The sequence below is a fragment of the Pieris napi genome, chromosome 4 (assembly GCF_905475465.1).
Source record: "Pieris napi chromosome 4, ilPieNapi1.2, whole genome shotgun sequence".
Classification (NCBI taxonomy): Eukaryota; Metazoa; Arthropoda; class Insecta; order Lepidoptera; family Pieridae; genus Pieris; species Pieris napi.
In genome coordinates, this window is record NC_062237.1 from 5,553,162 (window position 1) to 5,577,807 (window position 24,646).

At 33.1% G+C, this 24,646-nt stretch overlaps 5 protein-coding genes and 2 long non-coding RNA genes across 7 annotated transcripts; 3 read left to right on the top strand and 4 right to left on the bottom strand.

Moving 5' to 3' along the window:
* Positions 1–3,944: 3,944 nt before the first annotated feature.
* LOC125049083 (calphotin-like) lies at positions 3,945–9,943 on the bottom strand. Its single transcript, XM_047648169.1, has 3 exons — positions 9,825–9,943; positions 9,475–9,694; positions 3,945–4,320 (listed from the first exon to the last, which is right to left on the bottom strand). Exons 1-3 carry the CDS (start codon positions 9,834–9,836, stop codon positions 4,046–4,048), a joined length of 507 nt encoding a protein of 168 aa, XP_047504125.1. The 5' UTR covers positions 9,837–9,943; the 3' UTR covers positions 3,945–4,045.
* LOC125049082 lies at positions 5,828–6,666 on the top strand. Its single transcript, XM_047648168.1, has 2 exons — positions 5,828–6,056; positions 6,264–6,666. The coding sequence occupies exons 1-2, from the start codon at positions 6,039–6,041 to the stop codon at positions 6,606–6,608; spliced, it is 363 nt and encodes a 120-aa protein (XP_047504124.1). The 5' UTR covers positions 5,828–6,038; the 3' UTR covers positions 6,609–6,666.
* Positions 7,239–8,028, bottom strand: LOC125049079 (cyclin-dependent kinase inhibitor 1C-like). The gene is made up of 2 exons (XM_047648163.1): positions 7,961–8,028; positions 7,239–7,886 (listed from the first exon to the last, which is right to left on the bottom strand). The coding sequence occupies exons 1-2, from the start codon at positions 7,976–7,978 to the stop codon at positions 7,311–7,313; spliced, it is 594 nt and encodes a 197-aa protein (XP_047504119.1). The 5' UTR covers positions 7,979–8,028; the 3' UTR covers positions 7,239–7,310.
* LOC125049084 lies at positions 8,083–9,750 on the top strand. Its single transcript, XR_007116941.1, has 2 exons — positions 8,083–8,202; positions 9,433–9,750. It is a non-coding gene; the product is annotated as an uncharacterized LOC125049084 (long non-coding RNA).
* Positions 9,944–11,936: 1,993 nt separating the features above from the next.
* LOC125049075 (extensin-like) lies at positions 11,937–13,225 on the bottom strand. The gene is made up of 2 exons (XM_047648160.1): positions 13,110–13,225; positions 11,937–13,039 (listed from the first exon to the last, which is right to left on the bottom strand). The coding sequence occupies exons 1-2, from the start codon at positions 13,122–13,124 to the stop codon at positions 12,008–12,010; spliced, it is 1,047 nt and encodes a 348-aa protein (XP_047504116.1). The 5' UTR covers positions 13,125–13,225; the 3' UTR covers positions 11,937–12,007.
* Positions 13,226–21,126: 7,901 nt separating this feature from the next.
* Positions 21,127–21,933, bottom strand: LOC125049080 (vitelline membrane protein Vm26Ab-like). Its single transcript, XM_047648164.1, has 2 exons — positions 21,800–21,933; positions 21,127–21,420 (listed from the first exon to the last, which is right to left on the bottom strand). The coding sequence occupies exons 1-2, from the start codon at positions 21,809–21,811 to the stop codon at positions 21,184–21,186; spliced, it is 249 nt and encodes an 82-aa protein (XP_047504120.1). The 5' UTR covers positions 21,812–21,933; the 3' UTR covers positions 21,127–21,183.
* Positions 21,934–22,724: 791 nt separating this feature from the next.
* Positions 22,725–23,915, top strand: LOC125049044. The gene is made up of 2 exons (XR_007116938.1): positions 22,725–22,862; positions 23,752–23,915. It is a non-coding gene; the product is annotated as an uncharacterized LOC125049044 (long non-coding RNA).
* The last annotated feature ends 731 nt before the right edge of the window (positions 23,916–24,646 follow it).

Sequence of the window (24,646 nt, forward strand, 5' to 3'; positions counted from 1 at the left end):
TATTGTTTCTTAGAAAACATTTTAGGAGTATACAATAATAAATTTATGACTCATGGAAACACGTGTTTGCTTGCTTTGCAAAATTTATAAGAATAAACCTCAAACTCTTTATGTCGAATCAAAATCCGCCTAAGTCGAAATCCTCCATAAGTTGAAAACTCTATAACTCGAATTTTTTGGCGTCTCCCTTGATGTTCGACTTATAGAGGTTCTACTGTAGTGCAAAAATCTAAATATTACACATTTCAGTTTGTATATAAGAATATAAACCATGAAATAATGATAAAAATCAAAAGTATAATTTTTAGTTAAAATTTCTAAATTTTTTAAATTATTCAAATTAAGAACATTCCGAGCAATCAGTATAGAGGTGTTATAATTTGGTAAAAGAATACATATGATCTTGCGACGGAATTTATTTTATGTGTTAAAATTATAATATATATGCCAATTGCCTATATTTAGTCCTAATGCAAAAAATAATAACAGGTGTGGTGAACATTCTTCATAAGTTGCTTTACCTTTCAAAACGATAAATCGCATTTTAAAACGTGGGTTGCCAAGTATATTTACTGTATTTTCTTATTAGTAATGTTTGGTACTTATTACATCAGAAACTAGCCTTCATTTTTCTCAACGTTGAAAGCTCAAGAATGTTGCCATGTAATTGTTATTTATTAATTGGTATCGGTACATAAAATTAAGTTATCAGTACATAGTCCCCAACAAACAAGATGCAATGGTTTTTTCTGATACAATCGGCCAATCGAAAACCAATATTTTAACAATTGGCACTAGGATGTTGCAATTATTTACGCTTGAATATTTTTTATTTGTTTTTTAACAAGAGTTTATTCAACTCTTTTTGTGAAATTGTAAGACGAAGTAGACATTTATCCTTTGGCAAAACAGTGTAAAAATGGGCAACTGCGTCGCCGACCTTTTAAGAATTTGTTCATAATAAATTGGTCTATTTCGGGAATATTTTTATTTTAGCCTACTTCAGATGTTATGTATTGTAGTGTTTTAAAAAAATCAACAATATCAGCGAATATTTATAAAGGTCGCAGAGACCATACTTTTTAAATTTATTTTAGTTCTCTATTTATCCTATTTCAATAATTTTTACTCTGTAGGTTAAGAATATTGTAAATATACATTATTAAATCACCATTGTCATGAAAATTAATGTTAGAGTTATTTATTACAACCTTATATTTATAAAAAAATAAATATATCTTAGGTTACTCCGTATATTGCATTTTAAATATATAATTGTTCAAGTTTGAGAAGACCAGATACAAAAATGCATTTGTGCACAGTTGGTATATAAGCGCACAAACTCAGATTAGCGAGCTTAGCTTGACTAGCACTGCTCGAAAGTAACCAAATTGAATATGAATCATTATTTAGATTAATATCAGTACTTGCTTAAATAACCTTGCCATTGCTCTACTAACTTGTAATATGTTAAAATTAAAATAATGTGGTGTAGCCTATAGAGGAAGGAAGAAATAATATATTCTTCCTCCCGCTGAGTGGTCAGCCTAAAGGCTCCAAGGGCTGATTTATAGATATTGTATATATGCTCGGTGGTCGGAAGTACTTTGAAAGCGCGAATAAAGGTACGACGTCATAATGTAAACTGCCGATGGTAGAGTCCTTACTCTGTAACCTCCAATAGGCACTGCCATAACGATCCAGATCCTTTTTGTTTATGAAAGTACGATAGAAAGTTCTTTTAATATCCGTAAACTTGAAAACTCACGGCACAAAACCTCATTATTGAGATCGGGATCGGTAACTACAAAGGAATTGCCCAGGTGTCGCTACAGAAGTTAGCTACTTAGCTACTTTGCTTTTTGTTAAGAATAAGCAGAATTTTATTTTAGTATTTTATTTTTCTATCCATACTTACCCTTGCTTATAAGTATAACTTACTTATTTTAATTCCACATACAATATAATACTACAAACCAATTTAAGGCTGTTAATTGGAATGAATGGTTTTGATCATTTATTGATACTACCTATATATTGTCGCAAGAAATCATAGATTGATGAGTAACATCTTTTTAAAGTAATTAACTGTGTTAAAACTTTGAAAATAATTATTAAAATTGTATTCTTTCATATATGAAACTCAAAAACAGCGGTCTCGGTCTTTTAACAGATTCAAACTTAATTATAAAAAACGGGTCACACCGCTCGACTGTATAACAGGTCAACAGCGTCTTGAGACTAATCACAATACAGCGACACCAATAGTCCCATTTTTCAACTGTCAGTTTCAATTGTCTCGTTATAATATCCCTAATATTTAGAATTACCAAAATTAGAACCTAATATGCTTATAACTTCAAACTAAAAGCAATTATACAAAATAATTATTAGAAGCATATTTATTTAATAAAGGGTGTTCACTTAAACTCTATGTTAAGTTAGTTAATTACTAATGAAGACTTCAAAGGGCAAGCAAAGCTAGAAATTTTCCTTTATTAATATCGTCCTTTTTTGGAGAAGGCATCGTAGGTATCATATGTCTAATTATTTTAGTAAAATATTTGTTTTTCAGGAATCTGGATTGTGAGGACAATAAAGGATAAACACACCTTTAAGTTAATGCGTAGCTTTATAAAGTATCAATATTTTTTAATCTTAGTACACAGTAAATACCGATTACAGCTGTTATCTCGTGAACTAAAATTTAGTGGCTTATATGATTTGAGTTACATTGAATTACTTTAACTGAGGTCTATAATATAAATTAAACATACACGACTTCGACCACGACTTGGGCCTTTGTTTATTAAAACTTTAACATTTATTGAAAAATATAGAAAAAGGGAGCGTTCAAGTATTACGTAACGCGTTTTGGGAAGGGGGGTCCATTTGTAAAATGGGGGTGTCAATAATCTCCAAAAATGCCTCTCATTAAGCGTAAGATCATATATTTCGATGCTAAGAGTATGTTAAAAATGTATACATATAGCCTAGCTTCTATATAAAAATAAATAAAATTAGCTACAAGTGAACATATTTCGTAGGACATTGACATACAAATACTTTCATTGTGACGAATATTACAAATCATTTCATTTGTTACATCGAAATGAAATTCCTCAAAGGAAACACGTGAAGCGAGTAAAGATTTATGTTGTATTTACTCCATAATCCCTTTATTTCCACAACAACGTTTCTTGTCAATTCGGTAATGATTTATGATTGTCTGATAATGCCGTAGGTCAATGACTTGACTCCCAATTTTTTGGTCTAAATATTTCTTTTATATGTTTATATGTATTTATTAAGTGCTTGTTAAGCATCATTCAAAAAGGACTTAAATAATTAGTGGTAGACAATTTTCTGCGTGTATTTTTTTGTTATGGTATGCTCTGAGCCCTTGAAAAAATATTACTAGATTTGTTGACATGTTTCCGATCCCGTGGTTTATGGTTACATTAAGGGAAAAAAGGATATTTCTAAATATTTTTTAGTTTACATAGCTTACAACGTTCAATTAACTAAATAAACCTAATTCAGTTAGTTTGATTTAGTAATATAATTTCTGTATATCGACTAAACACACCTTTAGTTTTTAATAGTTGACAGGAAGACGCTTGATTTTTTAAATATTCTTGCTGGCGCTATTACTCCATTTTTTCTATCGTCAGTGGTACTGAATAACGTTTATTAATTTGAAATTGTTTTATTATTACAAAAGCAATTTTTATGCTTTTACCTATATTAATAATTCATGAGTCGAGAATGTGTTTTCAAAATAAAATAGTCAAATACATATATCTTTTGACAGCGTATATTGAATTTGTCAAAGAAGAAGAAGAAAGAAGAAACACTGTACTAGATACCTTCAAACAGGTCCTTAATTATTATGTTTAAAGAATCATGTTACCAACGACTATTGTGCCTTATAAAAAACTAAATAAAATACTTTTAAAATATATCTTGTAAACTTTATTACATATTATGTACAGAATTTAATACGTATATTTGAGCAAGTCACTAGGCAATGATATCACCAAATTTATAGGTAGTAAGGAGAGGCTAAGTATCTAGCTGACAGGTATGGGGAGGCTGGAGCAACTAATGGAGATGGGGCAGCAACGTAGGGTGATGCAGCAGCGACGTAGGGTGATGCAGCAGCGACGTATGATGCATGTGCTGGAGCGGCAACGTATGGTGCGACAACTGGTGCATTTGCTATTACAGGTGCGGCAACAGCATGGTTAACAGAATGTGCGGAGTAGGAGCTGGCGTATGGGGCCACGGCGTACGCTGCAGCGGGTGCTACCAAGGCAGCTGGTGCAGCAGCTAATGGTAACACTCCAGCGGAGGCGACGGCGGCAAGGGCGAGGATAACCTGGAAAAGAATAAGGTAGGTATTGGGTATTTCCTTGTTTTCATATTTTTTAAACACAGTTATTTTAGATTCATTTTGCTCATGTTTTCTGGAATATCATTCGAATCTAAAACAGTTCAGGACTATGATTTGTTTGATTTAAATCCATAGTAAATAGAAAAATCCAAATTATAATTTTCACTCAAGTTAATATAGTTAAGGTAAACAGTTAGAGGTACCGTACGTTATATTAGCCTACTAATAATAAAACTCACAAAGAATTTGGCGATCATTTTGATTTGGGAAGTGACTGCTCACAAGTGGTGTACGTAAAAGAATCCGATGGACTGTGTCGTCTTTTGGGGTGGCTTTACAATATATACTGTGTGTCCATTTCATTGGGCAATAACACGGTTAAGGAATACATTTGGTATTACAGCAAGCAATCCGAGGCACTTAGCTGGCACACTGAGTTTTGACAGACGAGTAGTGCATGCTAATTTGAAGTCAAGACGCGTTTCACTGCTGCTTATGTAATTTCCAAAATTGCTTTCTTGGAGTATCCATCATGACACGCCGGATACTCTATAGTAATATTAAGCCATTTATTGTAACTTGAATTGCCCTTGGTATTACAGCACAGTCAAAAACAAACCCAAAATTTTGTTAACAGTTTAGTTATTTATTTGCTCATCAATATCCCTACAGCTACTCACTAAACAATATCCAAATAATTACATTAAACACTAAAGCCTAAAAGGGAATACACATTCAAACATAAACATAAAGCACAGTTAACAATTTTTACCTATTCATACAAAAAAATATAACAAAAACAAAATATATATTTATAATAAATTTTAAATTCTAAGTTCTAAGATGGATTGATCATTATAATATATATTTAATATAAAGTAAGTATCTCTGGTATCTTTTATTAACAAAGCTGTTATTAATAAAACATTTTTTAGTTACATGAAATATGTATATTTGCTGGTAATTTGTGTTATAATCAGAAGGTATACGATACATGACTGAAATAATTGGGTTGTATTGTCTGAAGAAGGGGTATGAAATCGTAAAAGCGACAATAAGTCAGGGCAGTCAATTAAATCGTTCCAAATAGCGTGTAAGAACATCATCACGTCGTATTGCTTACGTCTACATTCTAAAGATTCAATACCAAAGTACTGCAGGAATCTATATACTAGTTACTATACTTTCGGAAATCTTTAAAACTTAAAAACTTTTTTTTAACGTATTCTATTGCTTCACATTGGGGACCAAACAGTGCATGCATATTTTAGTGTGCTCCTAACAAAAGCAAAAGCTAAATTAATAGTTATATCACGTAAACTATGTAAGATAATCTTTAGTATTGACTCTTACAAACGTTCATACAAACTACTAATTGCTCGTTTCGAGGACATCAAAGTAAACTCAAGTTTGTATTACTTAAAGTAGTATTGAATCGAAAATAAATTTCACAATTGTTTCCCAATATGCTCCATTTCTCCGAGCGCGCTTCCGAGAATCCCAATTAGCTTCCGCGATACGACAAATGTTTTTTATTCGTACGTAATTTGAATCGCAAACTACTACCATATAAAAGGCTATACCCATTATTGTTAGTCAGTTACATTCTTTACGTCCTAAGGAAGGTACATCTCCAAACAAAATGCTTTCTTTCAAATCTGTAAGTTACTGATACACATTTAATATAGTACAGTTAAAAAGTTAAAATTAACGAAGGCTGTAGTGAGTTTGTTTGTTACTTCCACATATAGAATCGATAAAAACGATAATATTGTGCCCATCTACAATTGAAACATAATTTCATTATGGTAATTTGGCCTAAATATTAGCAGAAACATAATATTTGTTAATTTTTATTTGTCAATAGATCGTGCTTATCGCTGCGGCTTTCGCATCAACCATCGAAGCCAGTGGAGTGGTGGGAGTTGCTCCTGTAGCAGCACCACTAGTGGCACCAGCTCACATTGGATACGCTCATGCTGTTCCTGACAATGTACCACCATACGCTTCCCAAGTTAACATTGAAAGCAGAGCTGTGAATGTGCCATATGCTGCACCCTATGTAGCAGCTGCAGCTCCTTCCTTCTATTCCTCCCCCTACGTTTCTCCGTACTCTTTTCCAGCTCCCTTGGCTTCTTATTCTTCTTACCCATATGGTGCAGCTCCACTCGTGCGATCAGCCTACGGATTAGCCCCAGCATTTGTGCGGTAGATTTGAAGATATCATGAACTAAAGACTTGTAGCAATAATAAAGTTTTTTATATATTTACATGAGACTTTGAATGGCTTACAATATCTACAATATTACAAATATTTATAACATCCAATACTAAAAACTAAAATATATCTATATGAATATGTATAAACACAAAAAAGAAAATAAAATCAAACAACATAAAAATACTTTAAACTTTTTGAAATGGTGATGGGAAGTAATTATGAATTATATATTTTTAAGTTATTTATCAGGTAAAACACAACAATACTTGCTAGTTACCCACATGGTTGTTATATATTTTTAAAACGTAACCTAGAAACGTGTAAAATATTTTAGTTTTTAAAACAAAGCAAAGTAAACTCATTTTTTTTCTATGATAATATTACAGGGTATAGGATATACAATATTTATTCTAAATGTAAATTTATTTGTTTCCCTTTTTTTAAGTTTTTTATTCAAAGAAAATTAAAGGAACAGGAATCACGAACACTTATATTTAAACCAAGGTTTAAAAATTAATCTTAAATTAAATTATTCTTATTTAGTTATTTTATGCCCTTTAATTAAAACAAACATATTTTTAAATTTTAATTTATTCAGATTCGTACAAAAACAGCCTCATTATAAAACAGCTTTAACAACTGCTACACTATATAAAATAAAACTTAATCTAATATCTATGAGCTAGTCTAGAGTTACTTCCATGCAAATTGTTTGAGTATTGGGGCTTGTAGTACTGGAGGGCCAAACGCATAGGGGTAGGCTTTCGCTATGGCAACGGCAGGGGCTGGAGCTACAACCGGCGCAGGGGCTAAAGCAGGTCTGACAATAGGTGAGAATGGGGCTACCGGTAATGCTGGTAGGGCTCTCGGATATAAGGGAGCAGGCACTGGGCCAAATCTTGGGTATGCGGACCCGAATACTGGTGCGGATGCTACTCTAAAAACTGGAGCAGGTAAGGGGGCAGCGAATGGAAGTGGCGCTGGTACAGGGAGAGGAGCGGGTACTGGGAGAGGTGCCGGTAACACCGGTGCTGGTGCCACTTGAACAGGCAACGGCGGTGGTAATATTGGCGCAGCGGCTAATGACGAAGCAACCGCTGGAAATCCTGGTGATATTGCGTGTATTGATCGTATAGGTGATGGAAAGTTGTAGAATGGAGCGTATCGCACTATTGGAAATGACTTAACGGCTGCTACATGTGCGTGGGGTGACAAGTGTCCAAAGCCGCTAGCTTGACAGCTAGCTATTAAGACAGCCATAGAAATTATCTGCAAGAAAATGCACTTATTAGATACAGATTATTAGATTAATATTGAGATTCTTTCAAATTATTGATACCTACGATCTTTGTGAGAGACATGGTGTCTACGACTTGATCAGTGAAGTGGTTATGTGGAAGTATATTAATGTATGTGACAGGAGACGTTATATAGTTACAGTTGTTGCAAGCATTGTTTCTATATCGGTATCAAATGGTTTCACTTTTCATCGGCAGGAGTTATGCATACCCAATGAGTGATGATGCGGACATTATGAGCACCGAATATGTCACGCACTTGACCATTGATGGGTTGTTTACATAACGTAAGTAGAATTGTAGGTTGTGCTAGTTTCATAATATTGAATCGTACATTAAAAATCAATAATAACCAAAATTATATTTTTCTTCTAATATTTATAAAACTGAGATATAATCTTTTCGGAGAAAAATTGTATCGAAGCTTCAAACGAAATTGTTATATCAAAGAATTAGCAACAGTGATTTTTATTAGGAGCCTATTATCGCCATTACAAAAGACTTTATTTTTGAATTAATTGTTCATTATGAATACATTTTCCTAAAGCTTCTTAGCATTCCAAGGTTAGAAAATTTTTCCTGAGGTTTATTGATTACGAAAAGTTAAAACTCGAGTTTTTAATATAAGACGTTCATTACTATATTATAAGAGTCGATCGTGTAATCTCTTTCTTTACTACTACACGTATACCCAGTATTCAATATGAATGTCGTATAAATCATAATTTCTATGAAATTAAAAACTATGCCGACAAAATTCAAATATTCCTTGATAGTTTTATGTAGGTCATTGTTTGTTGGTTTGTACTATAGACTGTAATCGTGATTATAAACATTTTAATTCCAATATTTTATCTTTACTATGCATCAGTACAGTAGTGGCAGGTATAAATTTGTTCTTTTTTTTCAAGGTACGTTCGCGGCCTTAAATTTAGTATAACATAATATTGATATTAAATATATCAATGCTACTAACAATGAATGGAAATTTACTACGAATCAATAGTAAAATAAGAAAAGAGTCATGTGATCAGCCCCAGACGGCTAAGGTGGGTGCACGTTATCGAGACATTTTAAACGTGACTATAAGTTACAACGACAGCAAATAATTTCGCAACTGTTTATTCTAAAATATTATAATGTCTAATTTTGAGTAATGTGCTTATTCGCCTTTGTATTTAAGCTATATGAAAAGAGCGAATCAATGCTTTAAAAGTGTCAATGATTTAGTTGCTAGCGTTTTTTAAATATAATCTTTTTTTTTACGTATCCTAACAACAATGTTTACATTTAAAAACACTATTTATATTTAACTTTTATGCAGGTAATTGAAAAGTATCAAACATAAATTCTTTTTATATTACTCCACAATTTCTTTCTGTTTCACGTAATAAAAGGCTCATGTAGCTAAAAGGAACGTTTAATAAATCATTATACCAGTCTTCATTTAAAGGCTACATATGGAGCAGGTGCTGCATAGGTTAAGGGCGCCGAATAAGGAGAAATTATTCTTGCAGCTGGTGCGAAGCCTGGAGCATAGGCCGACGCGTATGCTGGACTGTAAGCCGGTGCGTACGCTGGTGCTGCAATAAGCGGTGCTGAATAGACACCGTTGTAATTCCTAGCAATGTACTGGGAGCTGGATGCAGTGACAAATGGAGCTGGGGCGGCAGCCACTAGTGGAGCTGGTGCAGCTACCAACGGGGCAGGGGCGGCGGCTACAAAAGCTGGCACGCTTGGCTTAGCAGCGGCGAAGGCAAGGGCAGCGAGGAAGACAATCTGGAATTAAATTACAAAATTAATGACTTGAAATAAACTTATTTGTACAACCTATTTAATCAGTCTTAGCTATAAGCTCTCGGCTCTCCGCATTGCTAAGTTCAAATAATATAAATTAATTAGTAGGTACCTTTCCGATCATTTTGGTTGTTGTATGTTATTACAAGTGTACTGTTCGGTGACATTAGCCCGCTTTTATACAAATAAAGTAAGATTCACCTTGTAAGTTTCATCACTGGTTGCACTAGTTACTTAGACGCTGATCACGCATTGAGGGCGTACGCTTGATGTATAGGTATTACGAATATATATCACACTTCATGTGATGTAATAAATTTGGGCGCATTATCCATGGCGGCAAATTTTATAAATTCAGGATATGTATGTAAGTCGTGATGAACAATATTCTAATAGATATTTTTATTAATATGGCACCTTGATTATGTTCACGAACTTGTGTACAATAGGTAGTATATTATAGCAAGTGTGTCTAATGAGTCTGGATTCAAGGCAAATTAAAGTTAAGTTACAAACTTTGTCCGTTCGAGTTATTAAAACCTAAACATACGCCAAAAGTAGATGAATATATTATCTCCTGAAGAAGTTGAACAAGATTACATTTCTCTGATTTTCTGTTATAGACTGATATGTTATGAGATGCGAATTACTTGTTAAATATTTCAATCAATATATTATAAATATAAGTTTACACATAGATATTTCCTTCTACGCGTTTTTTACGTCGGATAAATATATATACATTGATATTACAAAAGATCTAAGCAAACTTCGCTCTATAAAGTCATATAAATAGTTATTAATTTTGACTTGCTAATTACTTTTTAAACCTTTTGAGGTTTTCTAATATCTATATACGTTTTCCATCGTCACAGATTAAATATGGCAAATAAATATGTATTTCAAGTTTATAATCCAAGATAACAACAAACTCTATATTTAATATAATCATCGTGTTTGTTAAGGTTAAGGCTTACAGGTCTAAAACGATAAAAACTCAAACCATACTATTATACTCGTAGTTTGTAGTTCTAGATTATAGTTATAAGGGTGAAGGAGAATGAGGGCACTAAAGATATTATTAAAACGGCTTTGATAATGAAGGTTACTAACTAGGTATAACTAAGAAACAAGATAGGCATATCTTTGAGCTATCAGCTACGTTATTAAGTTAAACTAGATTAAAGCGAAGATTTAATATCAACATTTCAGTCATATGATACTTCAAAGTCAGGCTCCTAATAATATAACTTTCACGCACAAACAAATATATACATACTTCTCACGCCAGAGTCTATGAGCGTCAATATATCCTCTTGAAATTTTCTAATATTTCATTAGTATTTTTGAAGAAGAAAATTGGATAATTTGGTAAGGCTAAGGCTAAGAAACTACGCGTTTGACAGTTTTACGCGGCAAAAAATCAGAAATACCAATGTTATGTATAATAACTTTTCATAAGTACTATGCATTTGCTTATTTTATCATGTCAGACAGGTATGTAGAATATAGTTAAAATCCAGTAAATTTAAATTGCCATCTCTCTGTATCTAATGTCATTGCATCGTATCTCGAAATGCAACATTTTGATTTGCTTTCTAAATTTCACAAATTAAGTGGCTTTTAAACGTTGTTTATTTACATTTATGAGTAAGACCTAATGTTTTGACTTCACATTTTCGCTAGTTAAAGTTACATCTGTGAGTAATGCCTAGCCACTTTTATCGACCAAAATTGGTTCATTTTAATTTATTTCGGTAATAGTATAAAATTAATTACAGTTGAGATACAATTATGAAGTACCAGTTACAGAGAAAGTTAATAAAAACGTATACTTTTGTTAAAGTTAGAAATCGTTGATGTTTGGTAATAAACATACAATACAAGATGTGCGTCGCATATCACAGTAACGTATTCATAAATGATAACTCTTTATCATATATTAGTTATGAATGCAAAGAGAAAATCATATAACGCTGTCACATCCTTACATAAGTATACGCGATTTATAAAACTGAAAACAACACACACAACACTTTCCTTATGTATAAAATAATTATAGGTTTGCATGTATTTAACCAGCAGTGTCAACTTAACCTAAATGAGCTTGTAAATACAATATAGGAATCTATTCTATATCTTTATTTAAGGATACTTCCCGAAAACCATTAAAAGAAAATGCTATTTAAAAAATATAAATATTGTTTATTTATAATGACTATCACTTAGGACTATACAACGGTGAAAATTAACAAGTGATTTGTAATTTTACTACTAATGGCTATCTTAGTTTACCTATAGTCTTGGTGGTTTAGTAAAGGGCCGATTAATGGGTCTGAAAGTAGTTGGTTCCATTTCCCGGTTATAAGGCTGTGGGTTCTTGGTTATTCTTTTTGGAGAATTCCTATACTTTGCCTTGTATAGAACAGAGCGTGCCGGAACTCTTAACACTCTGTAGGCTTCTAACTTCGGCCTTATTATAATTATCTTCGTCTTTGGTATAAACGTATGAACGTGTGGAACCGCTTTCAACTCCAAGCTATGATGGTGATGCGGATGGTGATGATGGTGGTGGTGCAGGCCTTCCGGTGGTGGCGCAATATATGTTAGAGGTACTGGAACAACTTCCACTGTTGTCTTAAATTTTTGTGGTTTTTTATCTGGTAGAGGGAATTGCTGAGGACTTGGTACTTGTTGAAATGATCCTTGTGGTATTTGTGGAGGAGGTTGGGGTGCAAGATATTCTCTAAACACATACGAATTCTCGTTTGTTGGTAGCGCTTGAACAAAGCTGTTGTCGATATTAGATGGCACAGGTGTAGTTGCTTCTTGTTCTCTTGGAGTTGTTGTTTTGAACGTTTTCTGGCCAAACTGCGTAGTAGACTCCTTACTGGGATCATTATTAGGGAAGTTGGCTACTGGTTGTGGAATAAAGTTGAATCCAGGGGGAAATCCAAATGGATAGGGAGGCAAAAGGATGGTTGCAACTGGTGCAGCGGCAGCGGCATTTGCAGTTGCAATGGCAATAGCTACGTTTGGATCAGTGGGCTGATTTTGGGGTGGGCTTGTCGGTGGTGCTGGTAACACTGTGCTCCTTGTTGCTTCCACTATGGTTGGTGGGGGTGCGGACACTGGTATAATTTGAGGCGGTGCTGGAAGTACTGGCGCTACTGGAACTTGCTCCAGGACTGGAGCAGCTACCAGACGATTGAAAATCCTTTCGAAATACTGAGAACTTGCAGCTGTCACAATTGGAGCGGCTCCAGCTTGAGCCTCATGGATTCCTGATCCATACGTTACACCGCATAAAACCGCAAGTACAGTTATCTGAAAAATATTTTAAATATTATAAGGTTCTTTAACGTTAATAGTATTTTTTTTTAATAAATTGTATTACCTTTATTAAAATCATGATTATTGCGATCCCTCGCGTGACCGCCTTTAGGTACGAAATGCGGTCGTCAGGAAATAGAACCCCGTCTTTTATATAGGTGTAACAAATTTTGCATTGTGGTGTGGCAATGTGGACGGCGTATCGGAATACCTAATGGTTCCATGGGTAAGGACATGAACCTTGATGGCTAAAAATTGTATGAAACTACGACGTAAGAATAATAATAACTAAACGCCCGCTGGGAAAGTACCTCCATGTAACCACATTGTTTATTAATTAACTGCATACTTCAAAATAACATTAGGACTAACTTATACGACGTCCCAAATACGAGTCTAAAACTTGGGATTGCATCTGAATAAGATATGACGATATGTGCTATGAGATTCTGAAATTATACCGATAAATGAAAAGCTTTTTTGTTATTTTGGTTTTAAAACAAGAATGAATTAAAAAAGTTAATATGCTTAAATAATCAACTTACATACTGTTTAAAGCAAGGTTTTTTAAGTACAAACAAATCTTTTGTGATATAATGACGTTTGTGATGGAAACTGGTCTAGTGCGTTTCCCTTACACATTTTACTTAGCAAATACGTGAAAACAATGTAAGTGACAGGTTTTGATAACAAAACTGTTCACGTGGTATGGAATGTTTTGTCACTTTTGTTTACTGATCTTTATGGATATTTTCTTTAGTTTATCATAAATTCGTCTATTGGTTGTTTTTTTCTAAACGCTATAACACACTCACATGGAGGTTATGGATATCTTTCTCTATTAAAACTTAACATGTACGAAGGACAACGGTAGGTTAAGTCTGTGCTCAAATACTAAAGTGCGTGTTATAATCCATAACTCTCATACTACGACGGGACGGGAGTCCGATGAAACATCAGTAACGCGATAGCTTATTTAGGATCGGCTGCTTCAAAATATACTATATGAAGGCGTATACAAACGTAACGTGATTGGCACTCCAATGAGGCAGTTAAAGATTTCATGAAAAAAGGTGATGTTTTCATCTGCAACCGGAAATATTTGCTAGAAATGTTTAGCTGGAACAGAGTTCAAAGTAAATGCAATCAATTCTACCGCTGTTGTGTATAGGACAGAATTAAATTTCGCCGGGCAAATGTTATTTAATTTATTGTATTCACACATTATTTTGTATAAACTAATATTTGAATCTGTATGATTCTTGATTTTTTTTCTTTAAGCCTGCATAAATTTAACACACATTCGTGTTGGCAAAGGCCTGGCGGGATTACCAATTTCACCAGGCGCCATGTTTTTATTTAATTATTTACATAGTCTTTACTATATAAATGAATGAACAATATTACTTTGATAATTATAGTTTGTAGCTGTCAATATTTACGATGTAAATGATTTTTCGAATCTTTTTATTATCTTATCACACTTTGGAAGAAGCCTATCTATACTTGTGAATGGGGTTAATACTTCTAAAATTTACTCTACGAGTCAGAGTGATTCCGTTACAAAAGTTTTATTTAATTGTACTCTCGTAAACCAAAGATAAATGAAGATCTTTTAAATTATCACATCATTACATATATGAGACTTACTACTTCGGTTTTACTTTCTGATTACGACCTCAATATATGATCATTTTTATATGATAAACTGAATTGCTTTTAACCTTTACTATACATAGTAAAGTACCTCTTTAATTATTTGCTTTATTATATTCGTAGGCGTTAACATATGTTAAACAAGTAATGATTATTGACTTTAGCCTACTTTTCAGGTACTACTACAATTTTGTTCCTATTTTTTGTATAAAGAGTTTTTTGTATTTTAGTGTTTTAAAAGAATGTTAGTTATTTTATACTTCTCGGAGCCTGATTAAAGCATAGATGAAACTATAAAAATCCTTAGCCAAGTCTAAAGTAAAGATTTTAAGACATTTTATTAGGCAATGTTTTAAACAACTCGAGTATAATTAAAGTAAGTATTAGTCTAAATCTGTTATAATATTTTAGCGTTATTTATAGTATTCAGCCGAAATGACTCAAAATAATACGTAAAATAATAAAATAACCAATAATATTGAAGAAGTTTATTTATCGTTCCATCTTTGGTCGTTGGCAATTTAATAGGCATATACTGCGGGGGCGGCGACATAGGGGGCAGATGCGTAAGGGGATGCTACATAGGGAGATGCCACATATGGGGCTGCTACGTAAGGTGAGCTTGCTACGACAGGGGCAGCTGGTGCTACATAGGCAGCTGGGGCAGCTACATACGCGGCAAGTCCATTGTTAATACGGTGGTAGTATTGCGAGCTGGTAGCCGTGACCACTGGCGCAGGGGCAGCTACGATTGGGGCACTGAGTAGAGCTGGTTTGGCGGCTGCGATGGCTACCAAAGCAGAGATGAGGACGATCTAACAAAGAAGATTAATAATTATTATTTAATTATAAAGTGTATAGTTTGGGAGAGTATTTAGACCACAAATTTTTGAAGGTTGACCATAAGGCTGATTGTACGGTGTTTTTTATAATTAATCAGTCTGAATGTATCACTTTCTTTGCAAATAAACTATTTATAATTATGACTATGGAGCGACTGATAGGCAGTTCAAAATAAATTAAAATATTTAGGGTAAGATTAAGAATTTAAGCAAAAAGGTTGATGCAAAATAATAATTGTAATGAAATAAATACTCACAATTTTCATCATTTTGTTTTGTTTAGATTGCGATGTCACTGCAAATACAGGTATGATGCCAATTGTTGGAATTATCTGAGTTTTTATAGTACTCGTTCGAGATGTTTTGCAACACAGACCAAACGTCGCTGTCTGACATTGGGGATGCGTGCTCGGAATCAAACGCAGATTTCGACATACAAAGGATAAATCTTACTTTCCAATAGCTTGAAAATTCTCTGATTAATAGGTTTGGCTGTACTGCCAAAGAACTTTCTGCTTATTGAATTCCAGATATGTAAGATCGTTTAAAGCTTTTTAGTAGGTATTTGTGTTATACTCCATATTTCGTTTCATACAACGAAAGTCTAACAATATTTCAATACTATCCATATTTTTTAGCTTAGTATGGTATAATAATATCATATAAACATTTTTAAATCGAAAATAGTCTATAGGCATATTATGACCTGATTAAATATCATGTGATTACTTTTTTATTATATATACGCAATTTTAATCTTAAAAGTATATGTCTTTTATCATAACAAGTTTTAGTTTTAAATTAAAAGGCCTGCTATTCCTTGTTCGTTTTCCACGCAACTTTTTTCCTACGAGTGTTAAATAAGCACATACACACAGAATGTTCATTGATGTAAAGCCGGGGCTCGAACCTACGACTTCAGGGATAAGAGTACTAAGCACCCGTTTGTAAATGGTAGTCGATAGTCTTTAGTTTATTGAGAATCGACTAATTCGTTCTTTTTTTAGTTCATGGTATTCCCAACATTCTCCACCAACACCACATCTCGAACGCCTCTTTCTCTTTTTGTTCCGCTGCAATAGACCAGGACTCTGATCCGTACAAACATATGGAATATACCAAAGATTTGACGAGTCGGCTCTTAGTAGCATTCGATATGTTTCTGTTTTGCCATAGATAGTTTACAATGTTCAAATTCATGATAGTGTTATGAAAATTACGCAATAATACTTGTTCCAGGTTTTGACATATCTGTTTTAGACGTGTGATTGTCACAATTGTTTACAAAATAGACGCCCCAAAATAGTAATTGGAGCATGTTTTTTGAAAGATTGGCAACATACCCGCTATTCCCGGCAATGCAGGTGTCCATGAGCGGCGGGTATTAATTTATATATAGTTGATTTAAAAAAAACAGCCTGTTCTTGCCTCATGTCCCATAAAAAATAGAGTGAACACACGTAAGAGACGAGATTCATACAAGTCATTATTATTGTAAGAAGAATTAAAATGTAATAAATTTTACTTATACTATATATTTTTTATTATATTTTTGTCTCAGTCTCAAAGTTTTCCTTTAAGCAAATTTCCTAATTATTAAAACGTATTGGGTGTCGGTTAACGTAATCAGAATTAGAAGAAAATATTTTATAACGCTGCTTAACTAAGCTTTAACTAAGTGATACACATATCAATTCACATCACAAGCTTATTAGCGATGTATACTAATAATCGAATCATTTTTCTTTTATAGATAAGTAGGTGATCCGCCTTTTGTCTTACACAGCCCTGCGATTCTGTAACTCACTTTTCGAACTCACTCAGCGGATTTCGCATCGGCGGTCGCTCTCAAATCAGTCGTGAAGCAGTCATTTTATGATTTGGCTTTCTAATAAACAATAAACTACAAGCTTCCACCTTTTCAGAATGCCAAATCATAAAATGACTGCTTCACGACTGATTTGAGAGCGACCGCCGATGCGAAATCCGCTGAGTGAGTTCGAAAAGTGAGTTACAGAATCACAGGGCTGGTCGTCGATTTGCTTTTAGGCATGCTGGTTTCCTTACAATGTTTTCCTTCGCCGTACGAGCGAGTGTTAGATGCGCACTTAGAAAGTCGAGATCGAACCTACGACCTTAGGGATAAGGGACCTTTTATATTTGCTACGGATATAAACAAAATTAACGCAAATTCTTAGCTGTACTTACGTTTTTTTATACATTCACATTATTCAATTGATTTCATGATTTCACTTGTTTGTACTCTGACTGAGTTCATAAGAGAGGCCAGTTCTATTATTAGTTAGAAGATTTAAGTAGATTTTTTATTGTTTGTATTATTGAGTAGTAAGCATTAGTTCTAACTGTAGAGAATAATTATGTGGAAATAAATATTGTATTGTAAAAGAAATGATGTAATAAAATGTATATTGCATTCGGGTTATTTTTTATTAACGTCAAATAAATTAAATAGTAAATAATAAAAAATAAAATGATATTAAAAAATCATGGCTATTAATGTTATTCTGACTTTAAACATATATCAGATTCAATATTAACTATTTAGTCAATTAACGGGTCATATTATGAAACGATTTCATAAAATGTCAAAACATATAAAGAAATCGCTTTTATTTTCGCGCCTTCATGTACAACAAAAAAATATCATATCATTATTTGACGTCAAATGTTCAATATCTATAGAATTACATTATCGAGAGAGTTCTCGAGGCACTCGTGTAGCATCTTAGTAGTCCTTGAATATGTTCTGTATAAGAAACTGTATCTCTATTAACAATGGCTGTTTACCTTTCATGGATGCAATGAAGCATTATAAATTCTTGAACAGTTTTCCACGTGTTTTCTAATTCTTTGACAAGTGTGGGTGCTGCTTTATTTTTCGCAACCTTCGAATTCCTATATTAGGTCAAGTGCTACAGACCACACGAACAAAGTGTCGTCGCTTTGATTGCGACAAAAAGTGTTCTTAGACGATATTCTGTGTTTTTTTTATATATCAGGGGGCAATCGGCAGATGGCTCACCTGATTTTATGTGATACCGTTATTATGCGATACGTGTGGCATTTTAAGAAATGGTATGCTCTTTTCTTGAAGGACACGGTAATACTTTAGTGGGCAGTGGTGCGCGGCAAAAATTGCCTAAAAAACGCAGAGTTAGGGAACGACGGACGTCGAAGTGATATAGTGAAGGAGCTACCAAGCGGTGGCCCGGAGTGAAGTACCGTCTCGCCTTAGTGAGCACACCAAGCTTCCTAGAGGCGAACTTAGCCTTTCCTTCCAAATGACCGCAAAATTCACCGTCATTCGATATCTCAATGCCTAGTATTCCGATCCTAGCTGTGGCTTTAAGGAGTGTGTTTTCGAAAAGAGAATTAGCAAAAAAAAATGTCTTTAATTTTAAGCAATTCATGTTATTGATCCTGTATTCATTAATTCTTATTATCTGTTACACTAAGCAAACGATTGATCTTATTAAAAAAACATAAAAGTGTAAATTTATAACGCTGAAATTTATTGAATATTGAATAAACTGTACTAAAGTTATGTTAAAGTTCTAATGGAAGTAAACAGTATTTGCCTAAGGCGATTCTCATAATCTAATGACGCACCAATGAAGTTCAGTGTAGCTACGATGAAATTTAAGTTTTGTATGTTTTATCTTTCTTTTATATCAAAGTACGTATTAATCAACATATATATATGTGACAGACTAGAAATTCTTTTGCATTAAAATTTGGCTTGATGAATATTCACTAGGATTGTCTAACGAAATCGATGAATTCATATCAGACTTATAAGATTTCACATCCAAAAGTTAGCCTAATGGATCTTCGTACACCTTGTATACGTAATAAGCTAATTACCACTTAATAAACTTATTATCTTAGTAATATTATAATTTATTACTTTAAGTGTATTTTACAGGATCGTCTTAGTTTTGTATTTTACCTTCTTAACACAAAGCAGCAAATACTCAATTGCTGCTTTGTGATTATAAAATAATACGAAGTAATAAAGACACAATCTTGTTGGATATGTTACTATTATAAGTGCCACGATTTTTTTTATAAGGAATTCCTTTGGAGTGTAATGGCGTGTTTAGATATAGACATATCATTTATTACAAACAAAAACAAACACACATAAACACACAAAATAACAATATTCAAAGAGAAAAAATTAAATAAAAAGATATTAAGAGAGAAATATTATATTTTTTCCATTTCCCATTCGGTTCGTCTCAAGAATGTAATGCGTGTGTGCTGTGGCTGTAATTGGCCCTGGCTCAGCATTATGCTGAAGAGCAGAATGTTCCACAGGGCTGGTCATTCTGCCAGAGACCACATAAGCTAGTTTGCGCCTCAGTCGCAAAAAAAAAAGAAAAGAATGTATGAATACTAAGTAGAAAATAATAATTATAATATTAATTAAAATTAGCAGTGTAGGTAATGAAGTTTTATATGTGGTGTGAAGTAAATAAAATAAAATTAAAAGTTAAAAATACGAATAATTGTTAAGAATCAGATAAAATTTTTTGGTCGGATTAAAAACTAGATTTCGTGGGATTTTTGTTTTAGTACGTTGGTCTTAAAGTATTTTTTACAATACATGTGATGCAATGTTGTGTCAAACTGTGACCGTAATATATCCATGATATACAGTTATCAAATTGTTTGTTCCCTCGATGGATGTGATCCAACATCCGGTATTAAGACAAACGTTATGAACTATTATGTTGGCTTCGTAGAATCTTAAGAGCTTATAAAGTGCAAAGAGAAGTTACGTAACGAGATAATACAAAAGATTGATTCAATTTTATTTGTTAGTACAATTTATAACTTGTTTATTTATTTAAAAAAGATTTACGCAAGGACATTTTTAATAAAAGCTTATATCTAGAAAATACAACATGCTTTATACTTAATAACTATTGCCAACTAACAGAATTCTTACAACATTACTTAATAAATAATAATAACATAAACTTAATAAATAAATAAATAATAAACATCTTAAATGTTAGCTATGTGCCTTTATAACAATATTGTTGTCTACGAAAAAAAATTTATATATTGTCTTTTTATGGTAGCAATATAGATGCTACTTTTGTAGCAATTGATGTCTTAATATCAGTTTTTTTAATCAAATTTTACTCTTATTATATTGAGATTCTATTGTAGTAATAAATCTTAAATATTATATAGTTTCAATATCATTGTAAATATTATTATTGTATTAGTATTTATAAGTATTACAAGTAGGCGTTTAATAAGTTTATTCAATTATCCGCCTTGAGGCCATACCACAGATCGAAGGATAGCATTCTGCCTTGAGGCATAAAAGGGTCGTAAACGGATACCTAGTTGCCTGTTAGGAATAAAATATTAGCTTTTTATGAATATTTTCTTAATCATAAAAGTTCGAGTCTCAGTTATATACCCAAAAACCGACACAAAACATCCACTTATAAAGACATAGAATATAAAGACACTTATAATAATAATAAAAAAAATGATGGCATTCGTGCATTTTATAAATTGACAATGTTTAAAAAAACTGCATTTGCTGTTCAAATAATATATTTATTTATGTAATATCACAGATTGGGCTTTGATAAATCAACGACGAAGGTAGTAGGAGTAGGGAGAAGCGTATGTGTAGGCGGAGTAAGCTGCGTAAGGTGCGGAGTAAGCGGCGACGGGAGCGGAGTAAGCAGAGTACGCGCTGTAAGCAACGGGCGCGGTGTAGGCTGCTGCTACGGGCGCTGTGTACGCTGCGGCTACTGGAGCGGTATACGCTAGTGGCACCACTGATGGCTTGGCTGCGGCGAGAGCCATGAAGCAAGCGAATACAAACTGTAAAATAATATAAAATTAGTATTAAATAATAATATAAAATGTGTATTAAAATGCGAATGATGATAGTTTTAAAACTATCAGTATAGTATAGTATTCACACGTAAACGCAAAATTATAATTAAAAAAATAATGTTAACGAACTAACACTTATAAACAATAAGTGTTTGTGTTTTGTCTTTATATTTAATACAATTTATCGCTATGTCGTCTGAATTACAGAATTCATCGAATTATTATGTAAGTATAAATATTCGCGAGCCCTGTTGTTCATTCGGATCGTAACATTATTAGTCGATATAAAAGAAAAGTTTCAAGAACACTAGAACTTTAGTATTGTTGCACTCACTAGTTCGTAACAAAAGTTAAATAAACTCACCAGTTTGAACATTTTGTTTTCTTAGTTGAATGAAAGGACGAGAGTTGTCGTATGAATGATAGCTGTTGATGCGTATCAAATCATTTTATACTAACTCAGTGTTGGAAACAACCTTGTCATGCGCGCAAGGAATACCAATTGGAATCTCTACATACCGAAAATTCTAATTAATACGTTACGTTTACGTTATTTCCTTGACTTGGTAATGATTGGAAAACTGAATTAAATAATTAAAGGCTTTATTGCTGTACTTATTCTAGAGCATTTTTTAAATTGAAAAATGAGAGTACTTCTGCATCGGCAACACTTTTTTAATCTATGCCGATGACGGCAAACTATATAACAATCATAGAAGGCTTTTATCAGGTGACACTTAGTCAAATTTAAATCGTTTTTTTTCTTTAGATTGCAAATTACAATTCCTATTTTTAGGCCACGAAATACGAATTCTCAAATGACTGATAGATAACAAAATATTTGAATGACAATTAAATTCATAGATGCATATTTTGTTATGTACATGTAGTTATTAATTTTATATCAACCTTATGCTAACAAACTGAATTAAATTAAATTAGAGGGTTCTAATTAATTAATAAATTTGAATAGCTAAACTAATTCTTTGTCCAAGCTGCCTCGGTCTTCGGTCTCCTGTGATGTCGACTAACCTTTTTGATATTTCTTTAAAAAGCCTTAAAGCGCTAGGACCCCACGGACCAAGAGGATATTATTTTTATTATATTCCTTTAGATATATGTATTCACAATGTTTACCATTACTACAAAAGAAACCCAGCGTGTAATAGTAATTAGAGAAGATGCTTTATAGAAATATTTGTGTAGAAGTGGTTTTAATAATTATAATGCTAGCTTGCACATCGATGTAGATTTTTATTACCTTTGATATTTATGGCTATTAAGATCATTACATTATTAAGTAACGGTTGTTAGCACTTAATCATCTGATTTAATTGTAAAAATATGTTTTGTATAAATTCCTTGTCGATATAAAATACTTGTATAACCTAATGCTATTTTGCACAGACGTCATGCTGCTAAAAAGGGTAAGACTTATTTATTTAAATATAATCTATGTGTGAGTTATTTATTGCCACGACACTTAGAGGTCTGGGTTCGATTTCCGGCGAAACAGTAAATGTATGAATTGGAATAGTCTGCATAAACCAACTGCAAATTTGTGCTACAACCCTTAGGCCTGAGCTTATTGTTTTGAGAGTGATTATTATTTTGCTTAAACCGCAAGTTGGTAGGAGAATCTTTCGTGTCTGATACAAAACTTATGGGGTTTAAGACCTTCCTGCCTTGCGATTCTGTAACTTACTTTTCATTTTTCTAACGATTTGGCATTCTGATAAACAATAAACTACAAGCTCCCTCCTTATCAGAATGCCAAATCGTAAAATGACTGCTTCACGACTGATTAAAGCGCGACCGCTGAAGAACCGCTGAGAGTTCCAAAGGTGAGTTACAGAATTGCAAAGCAGATTTATGGAAAAGTGAAGATTATAGATGATTAAAAAGTGATTTTCATTTCCCATTTTATGGGCTTTTATGCTGACAGTCTTAATTGATCCAGATCCCGTTACTTTAATGTATATCAATTTTTACGTCCTCTTTAGATTAGTTATAAATATAAAATCATTGTTGCTTTGATATTGCAAGCTACTCCATTGAGAGGAAGTTGCATGGACCTAGTTAGCGCTGCGCCTTATTAAGTTCTCATATCATTTTCACACGTGTATATCATTTTTCTAGCATATTTTCATAAGACGTATTTGATTGCCCTCATTTTATTATGATGTGATGTTTTAGAGCATAAATAAAATAAAATATTCCTTTAGCAACCGAGCTTTAAAGGGGAAATAGATCAATAATGTCTTCGAATATCAAGCCAAAATTACCGCCTTTTTTTTAATACACATTATTTTTCAGATTTTGTTGTTTCTTCTTATATCCTGCGTTAGCCTATCGGCTGGTATGCCGAGTCGTCATGTTCACATACATCGTCCAGTGGTTGTCGTAAGAAATCCACCACGGGTTTTCGTATATCCACGTAGAGGATAAAAATTAAAGCACTTTCTACCAATTAAATATAAGTCGGAGTTTAAATTTTTCACTAATCGTTTTTTAAATAAGGAACTAATTTTAATTTTTAAAGTCAGTTGATGTTTGGTTTCGAACGTTTTATTATATTAGAAAATATGTATGGAAGATACATAAAAACATTTCTAATTACATGGCGTAAGGTTTAAGATAGAACCGTTTGATCGTAACCAACTCTTTACCCAAAAAGCAGATCGTAATCAAGGTAACGAACACGATCATATCTTTATTCGCCGTCTACACTTACAACATTTAGTGCCTCTAAATCAAAAACATAAAATGTCAACAAGATGAAATCCAAGACTTCAGCAACAGCAACAACAACAGATAATGCAGCAACAATCATTACAACACCAGCAACAGCAACAAGCGCAACAACAATTGTTGCAGCAACAGCAAAACCAACAACAGTCACTCAACGCTCCTCAAATGTCCAATGTATCGTCAAACAGTTTAAGTACCTTTTATGTTATTGTTATTTACTATATTTTTTCGCCTTAGCTTTTCTGTCTCCATGTGGTGTGGTGAATCGTAGATACGCACTAAAATGTACATAATCTTTTGTGTAGTATTTTCTATAAGATTTTGTTGTACGTGTTAACATAAGGATAGGACACGAAGAAAAGAAGAAAGCAGACGTCACTCAGAACAGACTTTTAAGACGAGCGATAATTATGTTTTTTCCCTGAGCGTTTCTATGTGAATATAAATTAATTACTGTTGT

Coding starts and splice junctions, on each gene's coding strand:
- LOC125049083 (XM_047648169.1), bottom strand. Junction 4,321..9,474: donor AGCGTACGCACCGGCTTACA/GTCCAGCATACG, acceptor CTGCTGCACCAG/CTGCCTTGGTAGCACCCGCT.